This window comes from Microcaecilia unicolor, chromosome 1 (assembly GCF_901765095.1).
Source record: "Microcaecilia unicolor chromosome 1, aMicUni1.1, whole genome shotgun sequence".
NCBI lineage: Eukaryota > Metazoa > Chordata > Amphibia > Gymnophiona > Siphonopidae > Microcaecilia > Microcaecilia unicolor.
The window spans coordinates 250417277-250438080 of record NC_044031.1 but is presented as its reverse complement, the minus strand read 5'-3'; the positions used below and the strand labels follow the sequence as shown (position 1 = coordinate 250438080).

The 20804-nt window shown below is 47.4% G+C and overlaps 1 protein-coding gene across 3 annotated transcripts in view; it reads left to right on the top strand.

Annotated features, from left to right (window-relative positions):
* The window catches only part of LOC115471716, a 34673-nt gene extending 15459 nt beyond the window's left edge, over positions 1-19214 (top strand). For all 3 annotated transcript variants that reach the window (XM_030205525.1, XM_030205519.1, XM_030205511.1), the window contains 2 exons: positions 15753-15825; positions 16266-19214. In XM_030205525.1, the coding sequence (XP_030061385.1) occupies positions 16341-18314 (1974 nt within the window). In that variant the 5' untranslated portion in view covers positions 15753-15825; positions 16266-16340 and the 3' untranslated portion in view covers positions 18315-19214. The remainder of the gene's footprint in view (positions 1-15752; positions 15826-16265) is intronic.
* The last annotated feature ends 1590 nt before the right edge of the window (positions 19215-20804 follow it).

Sequence of the window (20804 nt, the reverse complement as noted above, 5' to 3'; positions counted from 1 at the left end):
GCTAGCAATGTTTTCTTCTGTGTGCATGTGGGAGTGTGTGTGTACCTGCCCTCTGGCCTCTCTCCCCTCCCCCCTCTGAGTCCTTCACTGTTACAGAGCCAGCAATTTGATTTCATGCTCTGCTGTTTTCCTTCACTGACTGTGTTACAGAGAGGGCGGGGCAGACACTCATAGGGAAACCGGATATCTCGCCCCCTTCACACTTCCGGCTGGAGGCTTCATAGAACGTTGGTGTTGCCTTTTATATAGAGAGATGTGCCACTTATTAAAGCAATAAGAAGGGACTTAAGTAGATGGAAGCTGAGTTGGCTATCTTGGTGGGGGCGGATAGCAGCTATAAAGATGAATATTATGCCTAGGCTACTGTTCTTGTTTGACTTTACCAGTCCCTGTCCCTAAGGGGGAACTACTGAAATTACAAACTAAATTGGGTGGGTTTGTCTGGAGAGGACACCAGGCTAGATTGTCACAGAAGACCTTGTGGAGGGCAGTGGAACAAGGAGGAAGGGGTATGCCAAATGTACTTTGGTACTACTGGGCAGCCCAATTAAAACAGGTGTGGAATAAAGTGGATGTGTGGAATAAAGTGGATCTTTCACCTGCAACAAGGTTAGAACAGATATTTGTCCAAGGGGGGAGGTTAGATGCCCTTCTGTGGGGATCCACTCCAGAGCTTACTTACAAGAGGATGTCTTTAAACCCATTTGCTGACGTTGTGGGGTGTACTCAAAAAGAAATTAAGTGGAACTCAGAATAGATCGACATATGCCTGGATAACTCAAGAACCTCGGTTTCCAGGAGGAGGGGAGAATAGGGTATTTCTCACATGGTTCCAAAAAGGACTGATTCGTTTTAGGGATTTTTTGGATTGGATGAAGGATCAATTCGAGTTTTGAGGTCCTTAGGAAGGATTATGATTTGCCGGAGACAGGTGAAAAATTATATTGTAAAAGAGAAGGGGTTGAAAGATGGTCCAACAAAAAGTGAAAAGTTTGAAAATCTGTGGGGGGACATAGATTTGGGTGGGAAAGGGATTACTAAACTTTATGAGCACATTAGGGGAAGGGATTTCGTAAAATTACCTTATATGCTAGCCTGGGAACAGGACCTTGACAAAGAGTTTAGTGAAGCTGAATGGAGGAAAATGTCTGGAGGTAAAAAAAAAAAAAAAAAAGCTTCAATATGTGTACTAATAAAAGAGATTGCATATAAGATATTAAGTAGATGGTACTATATGCCAGACAAGGTAAAAGCAATGTATCCAAATACTTCAGATAGAGGTTGGAGATGTGAGAAGGGAAAGGGAACATACTTTCACATATGGTGGGAATGCCTGGTACTGCAGGTGTTTTGGGAAGAAGTAACAAGCTTATTAACCAAAGCGGTGGGTACCCTGTTCCCCTGTGATCCCAAGTGGTGTTTACTAGGTTGGGGAAACGGGGGGGGGGGGGGGGGGGGAGAGAAGTGGCAATGTAGAATTAAAAGAATGGGGCTAGTGGCGTCAAAAACTATAATAGCCTTGAAATGGAAGCAAACAATGGGTCCAATGGGGAATGATTGGATAGAGAAATTTAAGATGGTGGTGGCAATGGAAAAGATGACAGATAGACATAGGGGGAAATTTTGCCCGTCTGCAGAAGAGTGGCTACACCTGGAAAATATTCTGGGTGGAGCTCCAGGACAACAGCCTGAATAAACCAAGGAAGAGTGGGGGAGGAGGGGAAAATGGGGGGGGGGTGGTTAATAGGGTGTAAGGGGAGAAAATACGGTTGATGGAAAATGTTAGAATATTTGTATATTGGAATGATATTGGAGACAGTGGCTCCAGCATGTTGTTAAATTGGTTGTTCGATACATTTTTATTTTAAAAAAAAAAATGGTGAGATTACCATATATACCCAACTGGGCATTTAAAAGTCTGCCCTTTTATTTATTTATTGTTGCATTTGTAAATTTAAAACGAATCGGAGAAAATTTTTCTTCACCCAACGTGTAATTAGACTCTGGAATTCGTTGCTGGAGAACGTGGTACGGGCGGTTAGCTTGACGGAGTTTAAAAAGGGGTTAGATAGATTCCTAAAGGACAAGTCCATAGACCGCTATTAAATGGACTTGGAAAAATTCCGCATTTTTAGGTATAACTTGTCTGGAATGTTTTTACGTTTAGGGAGCGTGCCAGGTGCCCTTGACCTGGATTGGCCACTGTCTGTGACAGGATGCTGGGCTAGATGGACCTTTGGTCTTTCCCAGTATGGCACTACTTATGTACTTATGTACTTATCCCACATTTTCCCACCTATTTGCTGGATCAATGTGGCTTACATTGATCCGTCATGGCGATCGCCATTCCAGAGTAAAAGATACAAGCAGTGTTACATAAAGAGCATAAGTGATATAGTAGAATTAAGCAAACAGATATAAAGAAATCAAATTTGGAATAATAGATACAGTGGTAATGTGTTACCGTTCATATAATACGTTAAAGTTCAAAAAAATGGGTCGATGCGGTATGCCTTGTTGAAAAGGTAAGTCTTCAGTAATTTCCGAAAGTTGGTTGTCGCCCATTTTTTTCACGTCAAGTAGTAATGCATTCCATAGCTGCGTGCTTATGTAGGAAAAGCTAGATGCATTTGTTAATTTGTATTTTAGTCCTTTGCAGCTGGGGAAGTGTAGATTCAGGAATGTGCGTACTGATCTTTTAGTGTTCCTGGGTGGTAGGTCTATGAGGTCTAACATGTAGACCGGGGCATCTCTGTAAATTATTCTATGAACCAGGGTCCAGACCTTGACTATAATACGTTCTTTAAGTGGAAGCCAGTGTAGTTTCTCTCTTAAGGGTTTGGCACGTTCGTATTTTGTTTTACCAAATATGAGTCTGGCTGCAGTATTTTGGGCTGTTTGAAGCTTCTTGATGATTGATTAGTTCTTTACAACCAATGTAGAGTGCATTGCAATAGTCTAGGTGACTTAGTACCATTGATTGTACCAGACTATGAAATATTTCCCTTGCGAAGAAAGGTTTCTCTTTTGAGTTTCCACATTGAATGGAACATTTTCTTTGTTGTATTCTTCACATGGCTTTCAAGTGTAATATTTCAGTCAATTGTGACTCCAAGAATTTTAAGGCGCTCTGATATGAGGAGGGTAAGATTTGGTGTGATTATAGTGATTTAATGATGCAACATGTTCAGAAATCATAGCCATAAGTATGCACTCACCAGAACAGGCATCCATCACACATTGTGTAAAAGTAAACAACTTCTACAGCACATCATAGTTTATACCAAATTGTTTAACCACCCTTAGGTTTTGCCTTTGGGTTTAATAAGCAATACCATGTGCATGTAAGTTCTGGATAAATTAAATAAAATAGTCAAAAGTTTAAAGCAAATGCCCATAATTATGGCTGTGAGGATTCGGAGAGTTCTCGCAGGCCTTCGTGGTCTGAGGAGTCAGGTGCAGAATTACCACAGGATCTGGATGATCCCTCCGCGGTGAGGATTTTCCACCGTGATGAGCTGCCAGCGCTTATTTCAGATGCCCTACATGTCCTTTCTATGGAAGAGCCTGACAGTGGCACGGCCTCCTCTGTGAATCCTAGGATGGCTAGTACCAAAAAGCCTGCTCGAGCCTTTCCTTTGCATGACTCCATACAAGAGCTTATTTCCGCTCAGTGGGCTGACCCCGAGGGGCCTTTGAAAGTTTCCAGGGCTATGGGGCAATTATGCCCTCTGCGGGAGGAGCATTTGGCTCGCTTTGCAATGCCTAAAGTAGATGCCCTAGTCACTGCGGTGACAGAGAACTACCCTCCCTGTGGAAGGAGGAGTTGCCCTGAAGGATATACAAGACCGTAGGCTGGAAGCAGCACTTAAACGGTCCTTTGAAATTACAGGTCTTACCGTTCGGGCGTCTGGATGCAGTTGTTATGCTGCTAGAGCCTGCCTGGTGTGGTTGCAACTGGCAGTGGAACAGCCCGGAGATGGAGCGGAGCCCTTCTCGGATGTGGCTCCGTGGCTGGAGTCGGCCTTGTCCTTTTTGGCTGATGCCCTTTATGATATTGTCAGAGCTTCGGCTAAACAAATGGCAGTAGCAGTGGCGGCTCGCCGTCTTATTTGGCTGCGACATTGGGCAGCGGACATGGCCTCTAAGCAAAGGTTGGTGAAGTTGCCCTTTCAAGGCCTTCTCCTATTTGGTGAGGAGTTTGAGAAAATTGTTAAAGGCCTGGGAGATCTAAACCCCAGCGCTTGCCCGAAGATAGGCCGAGGCCTTCCTCCAAGGGCCAGGCAGTCCCACTCCTCTTATAGACCTCGCTTCCGTGAAGCTAGAAGGTACCGCCCGGGGCGTTCTGCTGGGTTCACTTCTCGTGCCCATTTTTCAGCAGAGGAACTCCTTTCGCTCGGACAAGCGTTCCGCAGCCACCGGCTCTAGGCCTGGAGTTCAGGGGCGACCCTCTCAATGATGGTGCGCCGGCCCCCTCCTCGCTTCCTGTCATCGGAGGACGTCTTTGCCGAGGAGTGGGCCAATATTTCCTCAGATCAGTGGGTTCTGGACCTGATCAGAGATGGCTACAGAATAGAATTCAATGCTCCAGTAAGAGACGTGTTTGTGGAGTCCCGATGCTGTTCTGCCGCCAAACGGGCGGCGGTAGAGGAGACCTTGCAAGGTCTGATTCAGTTAGGGGCCATGTCCCTGTTACCTCCCGCCGAACACGGCTACGGCCGATGCTGCATCTACTTTGTGGTGCCGCAAAAAGGTGGGTCTTTTCGCCCTATTCTGGACTTAAAAGCATTAAACAAGTCCCTGAGAGTGCGGCATTTCCACATGGAAACCCTGTGCTCAGTCATTGCTGCGGTATAGCCAGGAGAGTTTCTCACGTCTCTAGACCTGAAAGAAGCTTACTTGCACATACCAATTTGGCCCCCGCTCCAGAAGTTTCTGAGGTTTGCGGTGTTGGGAAAACATTTCCAGTTCCGGGCCTTGCCTTTTGGCCTCGCCACAGCTCCCCGAACCTTTTTGAAGGTAATGGTGGTAGTAGCTGCTTTGCTCAGGCGATAAGGTATCAGGGTTCACCCGTACCTAGACGACTGGCTCATCAGAGCAGACTCAAGAGAGCTATCAAGCTACAGCCAGAGTGGTCTCAGTACTTCAATCTCTAGGCTGGGTCGTCAATGTGGCCAAAAGTCACCTGACCCCCTCGCAATCTCTAGAATATTTGGGGGCCAGGTTCGACCAGACTCGGGCTATGTATACCTACCTGAGCTAAGGCGGTGCAAGCTTCAGAATCAAGTCCGTCTGCTCCTGAGGATGCCCCGCCCATGAGCTTGGGACATTGTCCAGCTGCTGGGATTGATGACAGCCACATTGGAAGTGGTGCCCTGGGCGAGAGCGCACCTGAGACCTCTACAGTATTCTCTACTTCAAAGATGGTCTCCAGTTTCTCAGGATTATCAATGCAGACTTTCTTGGCTCCCTGCGGCCCGACTCAGCATGGAGTGGTGGCTCTCAGACAGCATGCTGCGGCGAGGAATGCCGCTGGCGCTCCCCAATTAGTGTCTAGTAGTGACAGATGCCAGCCTGAAGGGCTGGGGCGCACATTGCAAGGGGAAGCAAGCCCAGGGTCTATGGACACCCGAGGAGTCGGAGTGGTCCATCAACCGCCTGGAGTTGAAAGCGGTGTTTCAGGCACTTCTGGCCTTTCAAGTGACTCTGGAAGGATTGGCTGTCAGAGTGATGTCGGACAACACGACAGCAGTGGCCTACATAAATCGACAAGGCGGCACTCAGTGCAGAGCACTGGCCGCGCAGGCCGAACAGATTTGCCACTGGGCCGAGCTGCATCTTCAGTTTCTGTCGGCAGCTCACATTGCAGGTCAGAGCAACGTGCAAGCCAATTATCTAAGCAGGCATCAGATCGATCCAGAAGAATGGGAACTAGCAGACGAAGTATTCCTGCAGATATGTGCCAAATGGGGCAAGCCCGTGATGGATCTTATGGCGACAAGTTCAAATGCCAAAGTCCCGTGCTTCTTCAGCAGTTGGAGAGATCATCGCTCGGCAGGGTTGGATGCCTTGACTAAGCCCTGGCCTCCGGGCCTACTATGTGTTCCCTCCGTGGCCCTTGATAGGGCGCGTGCTCCTGCGGATTCGGCTGCACCCAGGAGAAGTGGTCCTCATCACCCCGGATTGGCCCAGGAGGCCTTGGTATGCGGACCTCCGACAGATGCTAGTGGAGGCTCCCCTTCCGTTACCTCTGGTACCGAACCTGTTGTCACAGGGCCCGGTAGCCATGGAGGACACCTGCCGCTTTGGTCTTATGGCATGGCAATTGAGAGGGCGCAATTGAGGGACAAAGGCTATTCAAACAGTCATTTCCACTCTCCTGCAGGCCCGCAAGCGTTCCACTTCCGTGGCTTATGCCAGGATTTGGCGCCAGTTTGAGTCTTGGTGTGCTGCAAAAGCGATCACACCCATGTAGACTCCTGTCTTGCCGATTCTGGACTTTTTGCAGGATGGTGTACAAATAGGCTTGGCCTATAATTCCCTGCGGGTGCAAGTGGCAGCGTTGGCCTCCCTTCATGGTAAGGTTGAAGGCATGTCTTTAGCTGCTCATCCAGATGTGGAACAGTTTCCTAGTGGGGTGCTTCGGCTCCGGCCTTCTGTGCGAGCACCCTGTCCAGCTTGGAACCTGGGGCTAGTTTTGAAAGCCCTGCAGGCTTCTCCTTTTGAGCCGCTTCGGCGAGCATCGAAGAAAGATTTGACACTAAAGGCTGTTTTTCTTGTGGACATTACTTCGGCGAGACGGGTGTCAGAGCTCCAGGCGCTGTCCTGTAGAGACCCATTTCTGCAATTCTCAGAGTCTGGGGTCACGGTTCGGACCGTGCCTTCCTTCTTGCGTAAGGTGGTTTCAGCGTTTCACCTAAACCAGCCTATTTTCTTGCCCTCCTTTGATAAGGAGGAGTTTCTAGAATCTTTTGGGCAGTTGCACCTGTTGGATGTGCGCAGGAGTCTGCTGCAGTATCTGCGAGTTACTATCTCTTTCAGGATCTATGATCATCTGTTTGGTTTGCTATCAGGTCCTCGCAGAGGGTCTCCAGCGTCTAAAGCCACTATTGCCCGCTGGCTCAAAGAAACTATCTTTTCAGCTTATCTGCTTGCTGGCCGGTCTCCGCCTGTAGCCTTTAAGGCGCATTCTACCAGAGCAATTTCTTCCTCTTGGGCTGAAACTGGAGCACTCTCTCGTCAAGAGATATTCAGTGCAGCAACATGGGCTTCTAAGCTCTCTTTTGCCCGACATTACAAGCTGGATGTGGCTGCTAGGAGGGATGTGCGTTTTGGAGCACAAGTGCTAGCACGTGGTGTGACCTGTTCCCACCCTATATAGGGATTGCTTTGTTTACTTCCCATACGTAATGGCTTCATCTGCTTGATGACAAGGAAGGGAAAATTAGGTTCTTACCTTGGTAATTTTCTTTCCTTTAATCATAGCAGATGAAGCCATGAGCCCTCCCTGTATGATTGTCTGTATGCTGTGAATCTGTTTCAGGTTCTGTTCTTGTTTCCTGAAGTTCCTTCCTTGGGAGAAAGTTGGAAAACCAGTCTTCAGGATTCATGTTCACTTATAGGAGGATGAGTCCATTCCCTCCAGTTTGTTTTGGAGGATGCAAGTATTCCCTCCGTTTATACAAAGTGGAGGACGAGTTTATTCCCTCCAGGAGGATGAGTTCATTCCCTCCTTTTTTGAGTTCATGCCCTTAAGGGGCCATCGTTCGCTGTGAGGAAAGTTCATGTTATTCCTGTTGTGGTTTGCTATACTGCTTTGGAAGCTTCAAATACTGAAGAGGCAGTGGAGCTGGCTGGCCATGAGGCACTGTGGAAAGTTGAGTGCTCTCTATCTCCCCCTGCTGGTTGATGGACACAACCCATACGTAATGGCTTCATCTGCTATGACTAAAGGAAAGAAAATTACCAAGGTAAGAACCTAATTTTCCCTTCCCCTGCCTCTGGTTCCCTGAAGTCCCCCCGCACACCCGCAGTACAAAGTCTTTGTTCTCTCTCTCTCTCCGTCTCCCCCCTCTAAGACTTGACTGCAGGCCTCCTGAGTTCCCATTTCAAAAGATACTGCGGAAGGGTGAGGGAGCCAGTGATGCCAGGTAGTAGGTGATTAATTTATTAATTGCAATTAATGTGCAGCCCTACCCATAATATGTAATTCTTGGTAGCAATAATGAAACAATGATGGTAAAATTATGTATCATACCTGATAATTTTCTTTCCATTAATCATAGCCGATCAATCCATAGACTGGTGGGTTGTGTCCATCTACCAGCAGGTGGAGATAGAGTAATCTTTTGCCTCCCTATATGTGGTCATGTGCTGCCGGAAACTCCTCAGTATGTCGATATCAAAGCTCCATCCGCAGGACTCAGCACTTAGAGAATTACACCCACAAAGGGACACTCTGCCCAGCTCACCACCGCCGGGGCGGTGGGCGGGAAACCACACCCGCCGACGCAGGGGGAACTGGCTTATCCCTCTACCGCAACCGCGGGAGGAGCTGGCTTACCCTAACACCACCGAAGCAGGAGGGATACAAAGCTGCCCTACTGCCGCACGAAGCGGGAGGGAGCGCCGGCATAATTTAGTTATCAATCCAGTCACCGTCGAAACGGGGGGAGAGGAAGCAGCAGCTCACTGTAACACAAAATCATCTCGACTCGATGAAACTCCAATTGGAAGAACTTGAACACGGAAGTCCTTCTGAACAGGAACTGAAGACTGAACTTGAACCTGAAATATAACTGGAAACCAGAACACAAACAATACAGATATCTGGGAGGGACTATGGACTGATCGGCTATGATTAATGGAAAGAAAATTATCAGGTATGATACATAATTTTACCTTCCATATCATCAAGCCGATCAATCCATAGACTGGTGGGATGCACCGAAGCAGTACTCACCCAGAGCGGGACATGGAAATCCCTGAACGCAACACTGAAGCTCCAAACTGGGCCTCGGCCCGAGCAGCCACATCCAAGCGGTAATGTCGTGAGAAGGTATGAGCCGACGCCCAAGTAGCCACTCTGCAAATCTCTTCCAAGGAGACAGATCTGGACTCCGCCATCGAGGCCGCCTGTGCTCTAGTAGAGTGAGCCTTCAGCTGAATAGGCGGAATCTTCCCTGCCGCTACATAAGCTGCTGCAATCGTCTCCTTGACCCAACGTGCTGCAGTAGGCTTAGATGCCTGCAGACCCTTACGAGGGCCTGCGAACAGCACAAACAGGTGATATGACTTCTGGAAATCATTGGTCACTTCCAAGTATCTGATGATGACTCGTCTAACATCCAGACATTTGAGAGCAGGGTACTCCTTTTCGGTAATCCTCCCTATGAAAGGAGGGTAGACAAAGCTGCTGATTCACATGGAAGCGAGAAACAATCTTGGGCAGGAAGGAAGGCACTGGGTGAATCGAAACTCCTGCCTCAGTGAACCGCAGGAACGGCTCTCGACATGAGTGCCTGGAGCTAGGGAACTCTTCTGGCTGAAGTGATAGCCACCAAATAGACCGCTTTCAACGTCAGGTCCTTCAGCGGTACCCTCGACAAGGGCTCAGAGGGCGGCTTCTGCAAGGCCCGCAGCACCAGATTGAGATTCCAAGTAGGCACTATCAAGTGCAGAGGGCGCAGGTGATTAACTCCTTTGAAAAAGGGCACCACATCTGGCTGCGAAGCCAGGGAAGCACCCTTCAGACGGCTCCTGAAGCAAGCTAGAGCCGCCACCTGGACTTTCAGCGAACTGAGCGACAGGCCTTTCCAGACCCTCTTACAAGAACGCCAACACTGAAGATATTAAAGCAGTGAAAGGCGATAAAGAGCCTGCCTCGCACCACGATGCAAAGGTACACCAAACCCCGGCGTAAGTAGTAGAAGTAGAGCGCTTCCTCGCTCTCAACATAGTTGCGAAGACCTTGTCTGAGAAGCCCTTCTTCCTCAGCCGCTTCCGCTCAAGAGCCAGGCCGTAAGACCAAAGGGGGAGGGATCCTCCATCACCAAGGGGACCCTGATGCAAGAGCCTCAGAGGGTTGTCCACTGAGAGCCTGATTAAGTCCGCATACCAGGGACGTCTGGGCCAATCCGGACCCACCAGGATCACCTGGCCCGGATGCTTTGCTACCAGGCAACACGGGAACACGTAGATAAGCTCCTGTGCCGGCCACTGCTGGAGAAGAGCATCAACTCCCAGAGAGCGAGGGTCCCGTCCTCTGCTGAAAAAACGCGGCAATTGGCCAAGGACACCATCAGATTCAGGCTCGGCTGGCCCCAGCGCTTTGTGATGTCCAAGAACACCTGAGCAGACAGCTGCCACTCTCCGGGATCCAAAGTATGGCGACTGAGAAAGTCCGCCTTGACATTCATGACTCCCGCAATGTGGGCCGCCGACAGCTGTTCCAGATTCGCTTCCGCCCACAGGCATAGCTTCATGGCTTCCTTGGCTAGAGGGACGCTCCTGGTACCTCCCTGGCGATTGACATAGGTCACAGCCATGGCATTGTACGGCAGGACCCGTACCGGGAGAAACTCTAGAAATGCCAACCGAATGGCCCGGAGTTCCAGGAGGTTGATGGACCACTTCGCCTCTGCAGGAGACCAGAGCCCCTGCACTGTCCTTCCCAGGCAGTGGGCTCCCCAGCCTGTCAACCAGGCGTCCGTCGTGACGACAGCCCACTCCGGGGTCGTGAGAGGCATTCCTGCAGACAGCTTGTCTGGACTCAGCCACCAACTCTCAGCACCTTGCGCACCGCTGGATCTAAGGGAAGGCGTACAGCTTAATCCTCCGAAACTGGAGTCCACCGCCGCAGAAGAGAGTGCTGAGGTGGTCTCATATGGGCCCTGGCCCAGGGCACTACTTCCATCGTGGCCGACATGGAGCCCAACAGCTGCACATAGTCCCAAGCCCAAAGAGTAGAGGAGGCTAGGAACCAGTCTACCTGGGCCCGAAGCTTGAGACTCTGGTTGTCTGGCAGGAACACTCTGCCCACTTGGGTGTCGAATCGAACTCCCAGATACTCCAGGGACTGAGTTGGGCGCAGCTGGCTCTTCTCCCAGTTGACAATCCATCCCAGGGAGCTCAGAAGAGCAATAACCCTGTCCGTAGCTCTCCCACACTCTGCGTAAGAGGGGGCTCGGATCAGCCAGTCGTCCAGATAGGGATGGACTTGCACTCCTTCCTTGTGGAGGTAAGCCACGATGACCACCATTATTTTGGAGAAGGTCCGCGGAGCAGTAGCCAACCCGAACGGGAGGGCTCTGAACTGGAAGTGTCGACCCAGGACTGCAAAGTGCAGGAAGCGCTGATGAGGCGGCCAGATGGGAATATGTAAGTAAGCTTCCTTGATGTCCAAGGATGCCAGGAATTCTCCTTTTTTCACCGCAGCTATTACGGAGCGGAGAGTCTCCATCCGGAAGTGCCGTATTTTCAAGGCCCGATTGACTCCCTTGAGGTCAAGAATAGGCCGGGCAGAGCCTCCCTTCTTGGGCACCACAAAGTAAATGGAGTAACGTCCATTGCCAAGTTGATCTACTGGCACTGGAACCACCGCGCCCAGGTGGATCAGGTTGTCCAAAGTCCGCTTTGACTGGAGACTTGCAGGGAGCGTTCACAAACCTGTCTCTCAAGGGCCGGCAGAACTCTAACTTGTAGCCATCTCTGATGACTTCCAGAACCCAAGCATCTGAAGTTACCCTGGTCCACTCTCCCAGAAACGAGGATAGCCGTCGTCCTATCTGCTCTGGGGCATGGACCAGGGCCCCGTCATTGGGTACGAGACCCTGGGGGAGGGCCGGAGGACGAACCTCCGGCCGGCGGTCCCTGCGAAAGGAATGCTGCTTGGGGGAGAAGTTCCGCTTGAAGGAAGAGGTCGACTTGCCCGGGTGATACAGACAGGCTTCCTGAAATCGGCCCTTGGAGGAACCAGGGCGAGCACTGTCGGCCCGAGCCCTGCCCTCTGGCAACCTCTTGCCCTTAGACGTGCCGAGCTCCGTCACGATCTTGTCCAGCTCATCCCCAAAGAGCAGCTTGCCTTTAAAAGGCAACTTGGCTAGGCGAGATTGAGGCATGGTCAGCCGACCAGTGCTTGAGCCACAGCCACCGCCGGGCAGAGACTGTCTGAGCCATATCTTTAGCCGAGGCTCTCAAGACATCATACAGCAAGTCCACCAAGTAGGCCAAGCCTGACTCCAGGGCCGGCCAGTCCGCCCTCAAGGAAGAATCCGAGGGGGAAGTCCGCTGCAAAACGGTCAGGCATGCCCTGGCCACATAGGAGCCGCAAACCGAGGCTTGCAAACTCAGGGCGGCCACCTCAAAGGCCAACTTTAAGGCCGCCTCCGATCTGTCCTGAGCGTCCTTCAGGGCAGTGCCACCTTCCACCAGCAGAGCCGTCGTCTTAGTCACCGCAGTGATTAAAGAGTCCACTGTAGGCCAGAGAAAGGCCTCCCGTTCACCCTCAGGCAGAGGGTACAGACGGGACATGGCTTTGGCTACTTTAAGGCTCGCTTCAGGGGCATCCCATTGAGCCAAGTTTAAAGTCTGCATGGCTTCATGAACGTGGAAGGTTCTAGGCGGGCACTTAGTTCCCATCATAATGGCTGAGCCCACCGAGGCTGAGAGAGGGCCTTCCTCCAGAGAGGAAATTTTCAGAATGTTCATGGCCTGCACTCACTGGTTGGGCAAATACTCTGAGCGAAAAAGCCGTGCTGCAGAGGGGTCATCCGCTCCATCCCAGTGAGGATCAGTCTCCTCCAAAGAATCCCCTAAGGACCTTTGGGAGAACTCCGATACAGTGCCCTCATCCACATCAGAGGAGACAGTCCCCTAGGGCCTGGAGATCCACCAGAGGGCGTTTGATCATAGACGCCTCGTCACCCTTATCAGACAGGGGAGCAGGGGCAGCGTTTTGCATAAGAAAATCCTGATGCAGCAGCAAAATAAACTCAGAGGAAAAACCCCCAGACTGTTCACTTCTGCAGCCTGGGCCACGGTCCTCGAGGCACTCTCAACCTGCGCTCCCAAGAGCAAGGGAGAGGTGCGCTGCGCATCCAAAATGGCGTCCGCCGCGACACTCCGCGAAGGAGCCGCGCGGGAAGAATAGTGCTTTAATTTCGCCAACTTTTTACTGTCACAAGAGTCAAGGGTGACCATACTATTAACGTCTCCCACCTCAAAGGGTGGCCCAAGAAGAAGCCGTCCGAGCAGCGTGGCCGGCCACAACTGGGAGGGCGGCCAGCGGGGGATGGGTGCCTAAGGTGGGAAAAACTGCCGCACTGGAGGAAAACCCGGGGAACTCTCCCGACTCCGGAAAGGCGCCCAAAAAAGGTGTCTCTGCCTTTGAACCCCCCACTAGACGTGCGCACGCGGTCCGGGGAGCGTCTTTTCGTGCCCTTGCCATCCGACTCCATAGCCACATGGAGACCGTTCGGGGAACCCCCTGCCCGCTAGTAAAAGGTAAAATTACCTGCTTTTCGCTCCGAGCTGCAACGATTTGGAGTCCCAGTGAACAGCTGCAACCAAAGACGTTTTTCTCTCAGACGTCTCTTCTGGGTTTTTTTTTGTTTTTTTTTAAACGGAGCCAGCGGGAGGGGGGATAAAAGGAGGAACCTGGAAGCACCAGGTTTCACTTGCTCAAGAAGAGCCCTCAACCCCAGGTACTCAACAAAACCTAAACAATTAGGCTTGGAGACCTAGCCAGAGCTGCTGCTGTGTGACCACACACCTGCTGAGATAAAGAACATACTGAGGAGTTTCCGGCAGCACATGACCACATAGAGAGCAATCTTTTGCCTCCTTATATCTCCACCTGCTGGTAGATGGACACAACCCACCAGTCTATGGATTGATCTGCTTGATGATATGGCGGGAATATTCACATAGCAAGCAGCCAACAGATTTATTTTCCACTGAATATAATTAACTTAGTATGAACTTGGCTAATAGCATGCTACTGTATTTTGGTGGTGTATTGTTTGCCTGCCTGGGTAATAAAATTGCACATCTATGTACAAACACACAGCCAGGAGACAGTCCAAATAAAATAAAAAAAAATACCTTTTACAACCAAACAGACATGAAGAAGAAATAAATATGTACAGTAGAACTGGACAATGTTGGCACATTTAGACTGACTTTGGACTGACCAGCATGAAGGAAGCTCTTCCCCGTTATTGAATACCTGTCTTTGAAATAGTAAAAACAAATTAAGTGGTAATGGTAAACCAGTCTTTTATCCCGCTAATACCTCGCAATTCAACGTGGGTTACAACTTAATAAGAAGCTAGTTTCATTTCCTCAGTAGTTTTCAGCATGCGATTGCATACTTCTGGAACAAAAAAGTTTTCATCTTTTTCTTGAAAACAAAATAAGATTGAGAGAAGTGGAAAATAGTGGCAATCTTGCTCCACGCCCTTGCTGCTTGAAAGGCCAAGCATAATTTTGAATAAACATAATCTCTTTCCCTTTGGCTGAGGGAAAAGAGTAACCTACTGTACCAATGTGTCTTGTTCTCTGAACAATAGTAAATTTAAAAACAGAGTATAAATAATCCAGTGCCAAACCATACAGAGGCTTAAAAAGAAAACAAGCTAACTTAAAATGTATTCTGGCTTCAATGGGTAGCCAGTGTAACTTTAAATTAACTAGGATAAATGCTATCAAATTTGAACAGTCCAAAAATTAAATTGACTGCTGTATTCTGAATCGTTTGCAGTCTCCTAATAATATACAACTGCATTCCACAAAACAAAAGGAGCAAGTTCCCACATACCATCTTTTGATGTACGCACAGGAAAAAAAAAAGATGTTCCCAGGTTTCAACCTAATAATTGTTTAAAAAAAAAACCCTTGTGCTTATAAATAGAAACTCTGAATGTTGAGCACCTGATTCTCATAACATAATGTCTGTTTTGGTGCCCTTTACCTGGTGAAAACATCTCTGCATAAATACAGAGTCCCTATAACCAGCCCCTCCAAATGACACACTGATTACGATTTAGAACTAATTTCTACTTTAACTGATGAAATTTATTCTGTTTTGACTGCTCCTCTGTATACATCTGTATGTTGCATATATGATGGCATTTTTGAAAATATAAGTGAGATCAAATAAAAATGCTACCAACAATAAAGAACAACAAAGTGGATGCAGCAGCTATGTTTGTTTTGGGTATACTAAAATGGCAGCTATGTGCAGGAGACTGCTTCAGCTTTTTTACGTCGTGCCATCTGTTCTTAGTCGAACCTCCTTGACTGGTAGTGAACTGGGAGATTCTATTGCCGTTTCCTGGCAGCAAAGCTTTTCTCCCTGATGGACTCTTTCCCATCTACAAACCAAAACGCCCCACATCAGCTGATATGTTGAACTGGCTGAAGGAGTAGCTGCTGGCTGCATGCAATGCAGGAAAGATGGTCGTGACTACTATAGAATAGTATATGCTCAAACAGTGGAGGTTAGTAGTATATGACATCATGGTAGACATTGTGTTGTTTGAGAGCATAGTGAAAATTTGATAAGAGACATGAAGGATTATGTGTGGTGTAAATACAGTTTTAATACTCTTGAATCACTATTTATGCAAGGCTAATGTTTTATCTTCTATGTTGAATAAAAAGTTTACTTTGCTTTTAATTGGGTACCTTTAAGTACTGGAAATAGTCATGCTGTGAAGATTTATATTTCATTGTTTTTCTTTTTTGACTAGGTGTGTCTCCAGGAGAAGATTGAGAAGCACTTCTAAGTGCCACAAAAGTACATATTTGATTCTCCTGGATAAGGTACCCAGTAAAAGTTACTATGCTTTTCAATGATTTTGGACAAAATAAATTAAAAAAACAAAAAAAAAAAAGAGAGAAAACAGGTTTTAGTGCGCCACTCAGTGAAGATACCCCCCTGGCTGATTATCCAATATACTGATGAGTGGTAGAGAGGGTGCAGAAAAGGGGAGTAGATGAAAGCAGAGCAATTCTGGATCACGCTTGGCTAATGACCTTCTCAAATGGGTATCTAGTGGGGAGGAGTGGAGTCAAGGTGAGGAAGCAAGATGATGATAGTATCAAGACAGGATTTTGCTGTGGGGGGGGGGGGGGCATGAAGGAGGTGTGTTATGCTACAGGACCGTTTTAGAATTTTTATTAGTCTTGCCATTTGTAATTTGTATTCTGCTGTATAGGTTTTGAAGAATGGTTCTGATTTTTGTCCTTATGTTTTACCACAGCTTGTTTTACAGATAGCCGTGCTGTTCTCCCGTAGTTGAGCTGACATGTGAACATCTGAGTTGCTATTACTCATCATGGGAAAGTGGGCACAGTATGGAAAACAGTACAATAAGAACTGGGAAAAAGATGATGCCTTAAAGGACTGGATACACAGTGTGCCTGGTGACAATAGCAAAGCTTTTTGCCGATATTGTAAATGTGACATCCATGCGTATCATACCAATTTGCTTAGCCATGCTTCAACAGTAAAACATAAACGGAACTCTGCGCCCTTTTCTAGTTCGAGGACTTTATATGATGTCGACTGTCATTCAAAGAATGTAGACCACACTGTCAAGATAGCAGAGCTGAAGTTGGCAGCACACATTGCATGCCATTCCAGTACTCCAACAATTGATCACTTAGGTGAGGTCATTAAGGACATTTCAGGCAAAGACATAGCTCTACACCGAATGAAATGTTCTGCACTGATCAAGCATGTTCTTGGACCTGCAGTCCATGAAGAATTAATCTCGGACTTGGACAAAAATGAGACAGTGTACTCATTAATTATTGACGAAAGCACAGATATTGGCCCAGAGAAGCAGCTCTGTGTGATGGTGCGCTACTACAGTCGTTCCTTGAAATCTATAACCACCACATTTCTTGGAATAATATCGCTTGATTCTGTTACAGCAAATGAAATATTCAATACCATTACCAAGTTTCTTGCAGCAAATCGTCTTGCAATAGACAGGTGCTTAGGCTTAGCAACTGATGGCTGTAGTACCATGTGTGGCAAAATTAATTTTGTTATAGCAAGGTTCCGTGAAGTGTGCCCTGACATTGTACACATAAAGTGTATTTGCCATTCAATTCAACTAAGTTCTTCACGTGCGCTGATGGTGATGCCAAGCAACGTTGAATTCATGATTGCAGAGACCTATAACTGGTTCTACCATAGTAGTATTCGCCAGCAGAAATACAAACAGTTATATGAATGCATTGATGTTGGTGAAGAACCAATGAAGATTCTGAAGTTGTCAGACACTCGCTGGCTGTCCATAGCCACTTGTGTTCAGCGAGTCCTTGAACATTATGAAGAACTAAAGCTTCACTTTCAGATTGTGAAAAAGGAGGCGTGCAGCTATACTGCTGAGCTGCTATATCAGATGTTTAGCACACCTGAAAACAAGCTTTACTTGGTATTTTTAAGGCCCATACTGCAAGAACTAAGCCAAGTTAATAAGTTATTTGAATCAGATAAAGCGAGCCCTGTCCAGCTGGTTACAGAACTGTTAACGTTGTATCGCAACATGCTGCAGCGAATTCTGAGGCCAACCACGTTTACGTCATGGGGAGCTACTTTAGCGTATAATTTGGAAAATGGGTCTAATTATCTACCTTTGGCAGCTATTAACTTTGGCATTGAATTTCAGTTGTCATTGCATGAATCTCAGATTGAACGCTCATCTGCAGAACAAATAAAAGAGCACTGTCGTGATTACTTATTAGAACTTCTGAAGGAAATACGTCAGAGGTTACCAGATAACATACAGCAACTGGAGTCTCTAGTTGATCTTTCTCCATCTGTCGTCCTTGGAGCCCAGAAACCTCAACTGTTGAAGTTGTCATTTTTACCTTTGTATAAGGGGAATCTTGGCGATCTGGAGCAACAGTGGATGCGAATCAGCACATTGTCATGGCCAACCTTTAGTGATAATGACATTGAGCAGTTTTGGGTGACCGTAGTTAATCACATAGATGCTTCAGGAAATCACGATTTCCTTCAGCTGGGGCATTTTGCGCTATGTATGTTGGCATTACCTTTCAGTAATGCAGCCGTTGAAAGAACTTTTTCACAGATGAACCTCATTAAGTTGAAACTGAGAAACAAGTTGCGACGAGGCACTCTGGAAGCCTTGTTGCATATTCGCAGCTACATGAGGCGCAGAGGAATATGTTGCAGGGAGTTTACTCCAACCACTAAAATGCTGAGTAAATTCAATGCGGTTATTTATGCAAGTGATGACGACTCTATACCCGAGGAGTATTTTACATCTAGCTGACAAATTCTATCAAGCTCAGAAAAGTGACTATTATAATTATTTGATAGGTCCAATCAGTTTCTCCACCCACTATTTCCCCCAACAGAGCCAAATTGTGTCTCCATGGGTGTAGTTTGAGGGGGGCATTGCCCCCCAAATGACTTGCTACCACTGGCATTGCCCTGAGTGCTGCGATAACTCCCTCTCTCCTTCCACCCCCTCTCTCTAGGATCCAGTGTCACTCTCCCGTCTCCCCCATTTCCCTCCTCTGGTGCAGCAGTCTTCAATCTGTCACCAGCAGTGTTAGCAATGTAAGCATGCTGCGGTAACTCCCTCTCTCCTTCCACCCCCTCCCTCCAGGATCCAGTATCACTCTCCTATCTCTCCCCTTTCTGTTGCAGCTTCCTGTCGGGACGCTGCAAAGAGAAGGCTTCCGGAAGCAGGCTGAAGGCAGCATGCTTACAGTGCTGGTTCTGCCAGTGGTCCGGACATTTTGAAGATTTCTGTTCCAGATGAGGGAGAGCAATACCATGCCTTATAAGAGGGGAAGGGAGGAGAGAGTGACACTGGACCTCATGGGGGAGAAGGGAGGAGAGAGGGAGGGAGATGCCCCACCCATAGATGGGGAGGAGAAAAAAATATGCCAGATCACAAGGGTTAGGGAGATGGTAAAAGCTAGTAAGTAGATGAGACATGAAAAAGAGATTAAGGACTTAAAGGTTGAGAGAAAAGGGGGGGAAATATAAAAAGACAAGAGGAGAGAGAAGAAATAGAAAAAACTCAACCTTGGAAAGAATTTAGGAGAAGACTGACACGTGGAAAAGAGGCTGGGACCATCCCATTTAGAAAAAATAAAATGCTCCGTCACCAAAGGTAGAAAAGAAAAAAAATATTTTTAAGGACTAATATATGCTTGCTTTGTGAAATGTACATTTTTGGCTGTTTTTGTATTTTGTAGAATATAGTAGAAAATAAACTTTTCTGTTTCTCTTACCAGTATTCACACTGCTTAGAGCCTGGTTTTCTTGAGGGGATCTCTATTTCAGTTTTTGTGTGTGTATTTTTTGTGATTCCTCTGTTTTGTATCACGTCCGAGGGTCTGTCCATGTTCTGTATGTGTGACTTGAAGTGATGGATTCTGCTAGCATGTAGTGTCTGGGAAGAAATGTGTAACAGTCCAGCTTGGTCCAGTTTTCCAGTAGCAGGTATATTGGTGCTCTAGTGTCCTGTGTAATATTTATAGCACTGTCTTTTCATAGGTGGGTTAGGGCTGCTGTTTAAGTTTTCTGTATAGGTTTTGAGTGTTTCTTTCTATTTGAAAGTAGTCAGTGGGGAAAACAAAAACCCATCTGCTTTAAACTTGTGCTGTTCCTGAGGTGGTAATCACAATTTGAATATTTCTGTATGGTGAGTTGTAAGGGGGATAAAGCACTTAAGCAGCTAAGATAACCGCTTCAAACAGTACTATCTTAATTTGGTTAATCCTAGCCGGTTAAGTGCTGAGTATCGCACAAAGCTGTTTTATCAAACCACGTATGCCTGGATATTCAATGCAGGCGTATGGACATGGTTTGGCAATGAATATCCGGGAATAAAGCCGGCAGTGGTCAGCAAAACACTGACTGCCGCCAGCTGAATATTGGGCCCAATATGTCTGCCGGAGAGAGGTTATTTTGCTGATACTGAGATGAAACCAGAATCAGATTTTATTTTGTATGGTGAATTCTATGGGGAAATGCTCTAGTTCAGCTCTGCACTCATTGTTGCATGAAGAAGGCTCCTGTGGATGCAGAATATATGCTTGCATTTAACACTGACAATGCATAGTCATGGGTCAGTATTTTTAACTCAATTTTTATTGTGTATAGTCCATGTTGGCAGGTTTTTTTTGTTTGTTTTTTTGTTATTTTATATAGCTTGGGAATATAAATTGCATTATTTTTTCCTGGGGCAACTGCCTGACCTAGTGTTCAGAGCCGGGTTCTCAACCCAGCTTTAGCCAGTCATGTTTTCAGGATACCCACAATGAATATGCAGGCGATAGATTTGCATGCACTACCTCCATTCTATTCAAATCTATCACCTGCATATTCATTCTGAATATCCTGAAAACTTGACTGGGATGTGAACCACTGATTTAGAGTGAAGGGACCTCCTCACTCTTCTTCCTGATCAGAGTTTTCAGGGGGCCCTTTCTTTTTGTTGCACTGGGGGGTGCCATATCACCCCACGCTTCAGGCAGCAGACTGCCGTGAGCTGCCCCTGGGGGTAAATGCTTGCCTGTAAGTGTGTGTGGGGGGGGGGGGGGGAATGCTGCCTGTAGATGGCCCTAGGAAACAAAGTTGTACCTTTTGGGGGGAAGGGTATTTTAAGGAGGAAGAAAAAAAAACTGGGCTTTGGAGAAGGAGAAAAATGGAGGTGTTGGTGTCAGACCTGGGGAAGGGGAGAGGCAAAGTGCACTCTCCCCTTTTTAATTTGTGTGAATGTGAGAGAACGCATAACGAGAGAACT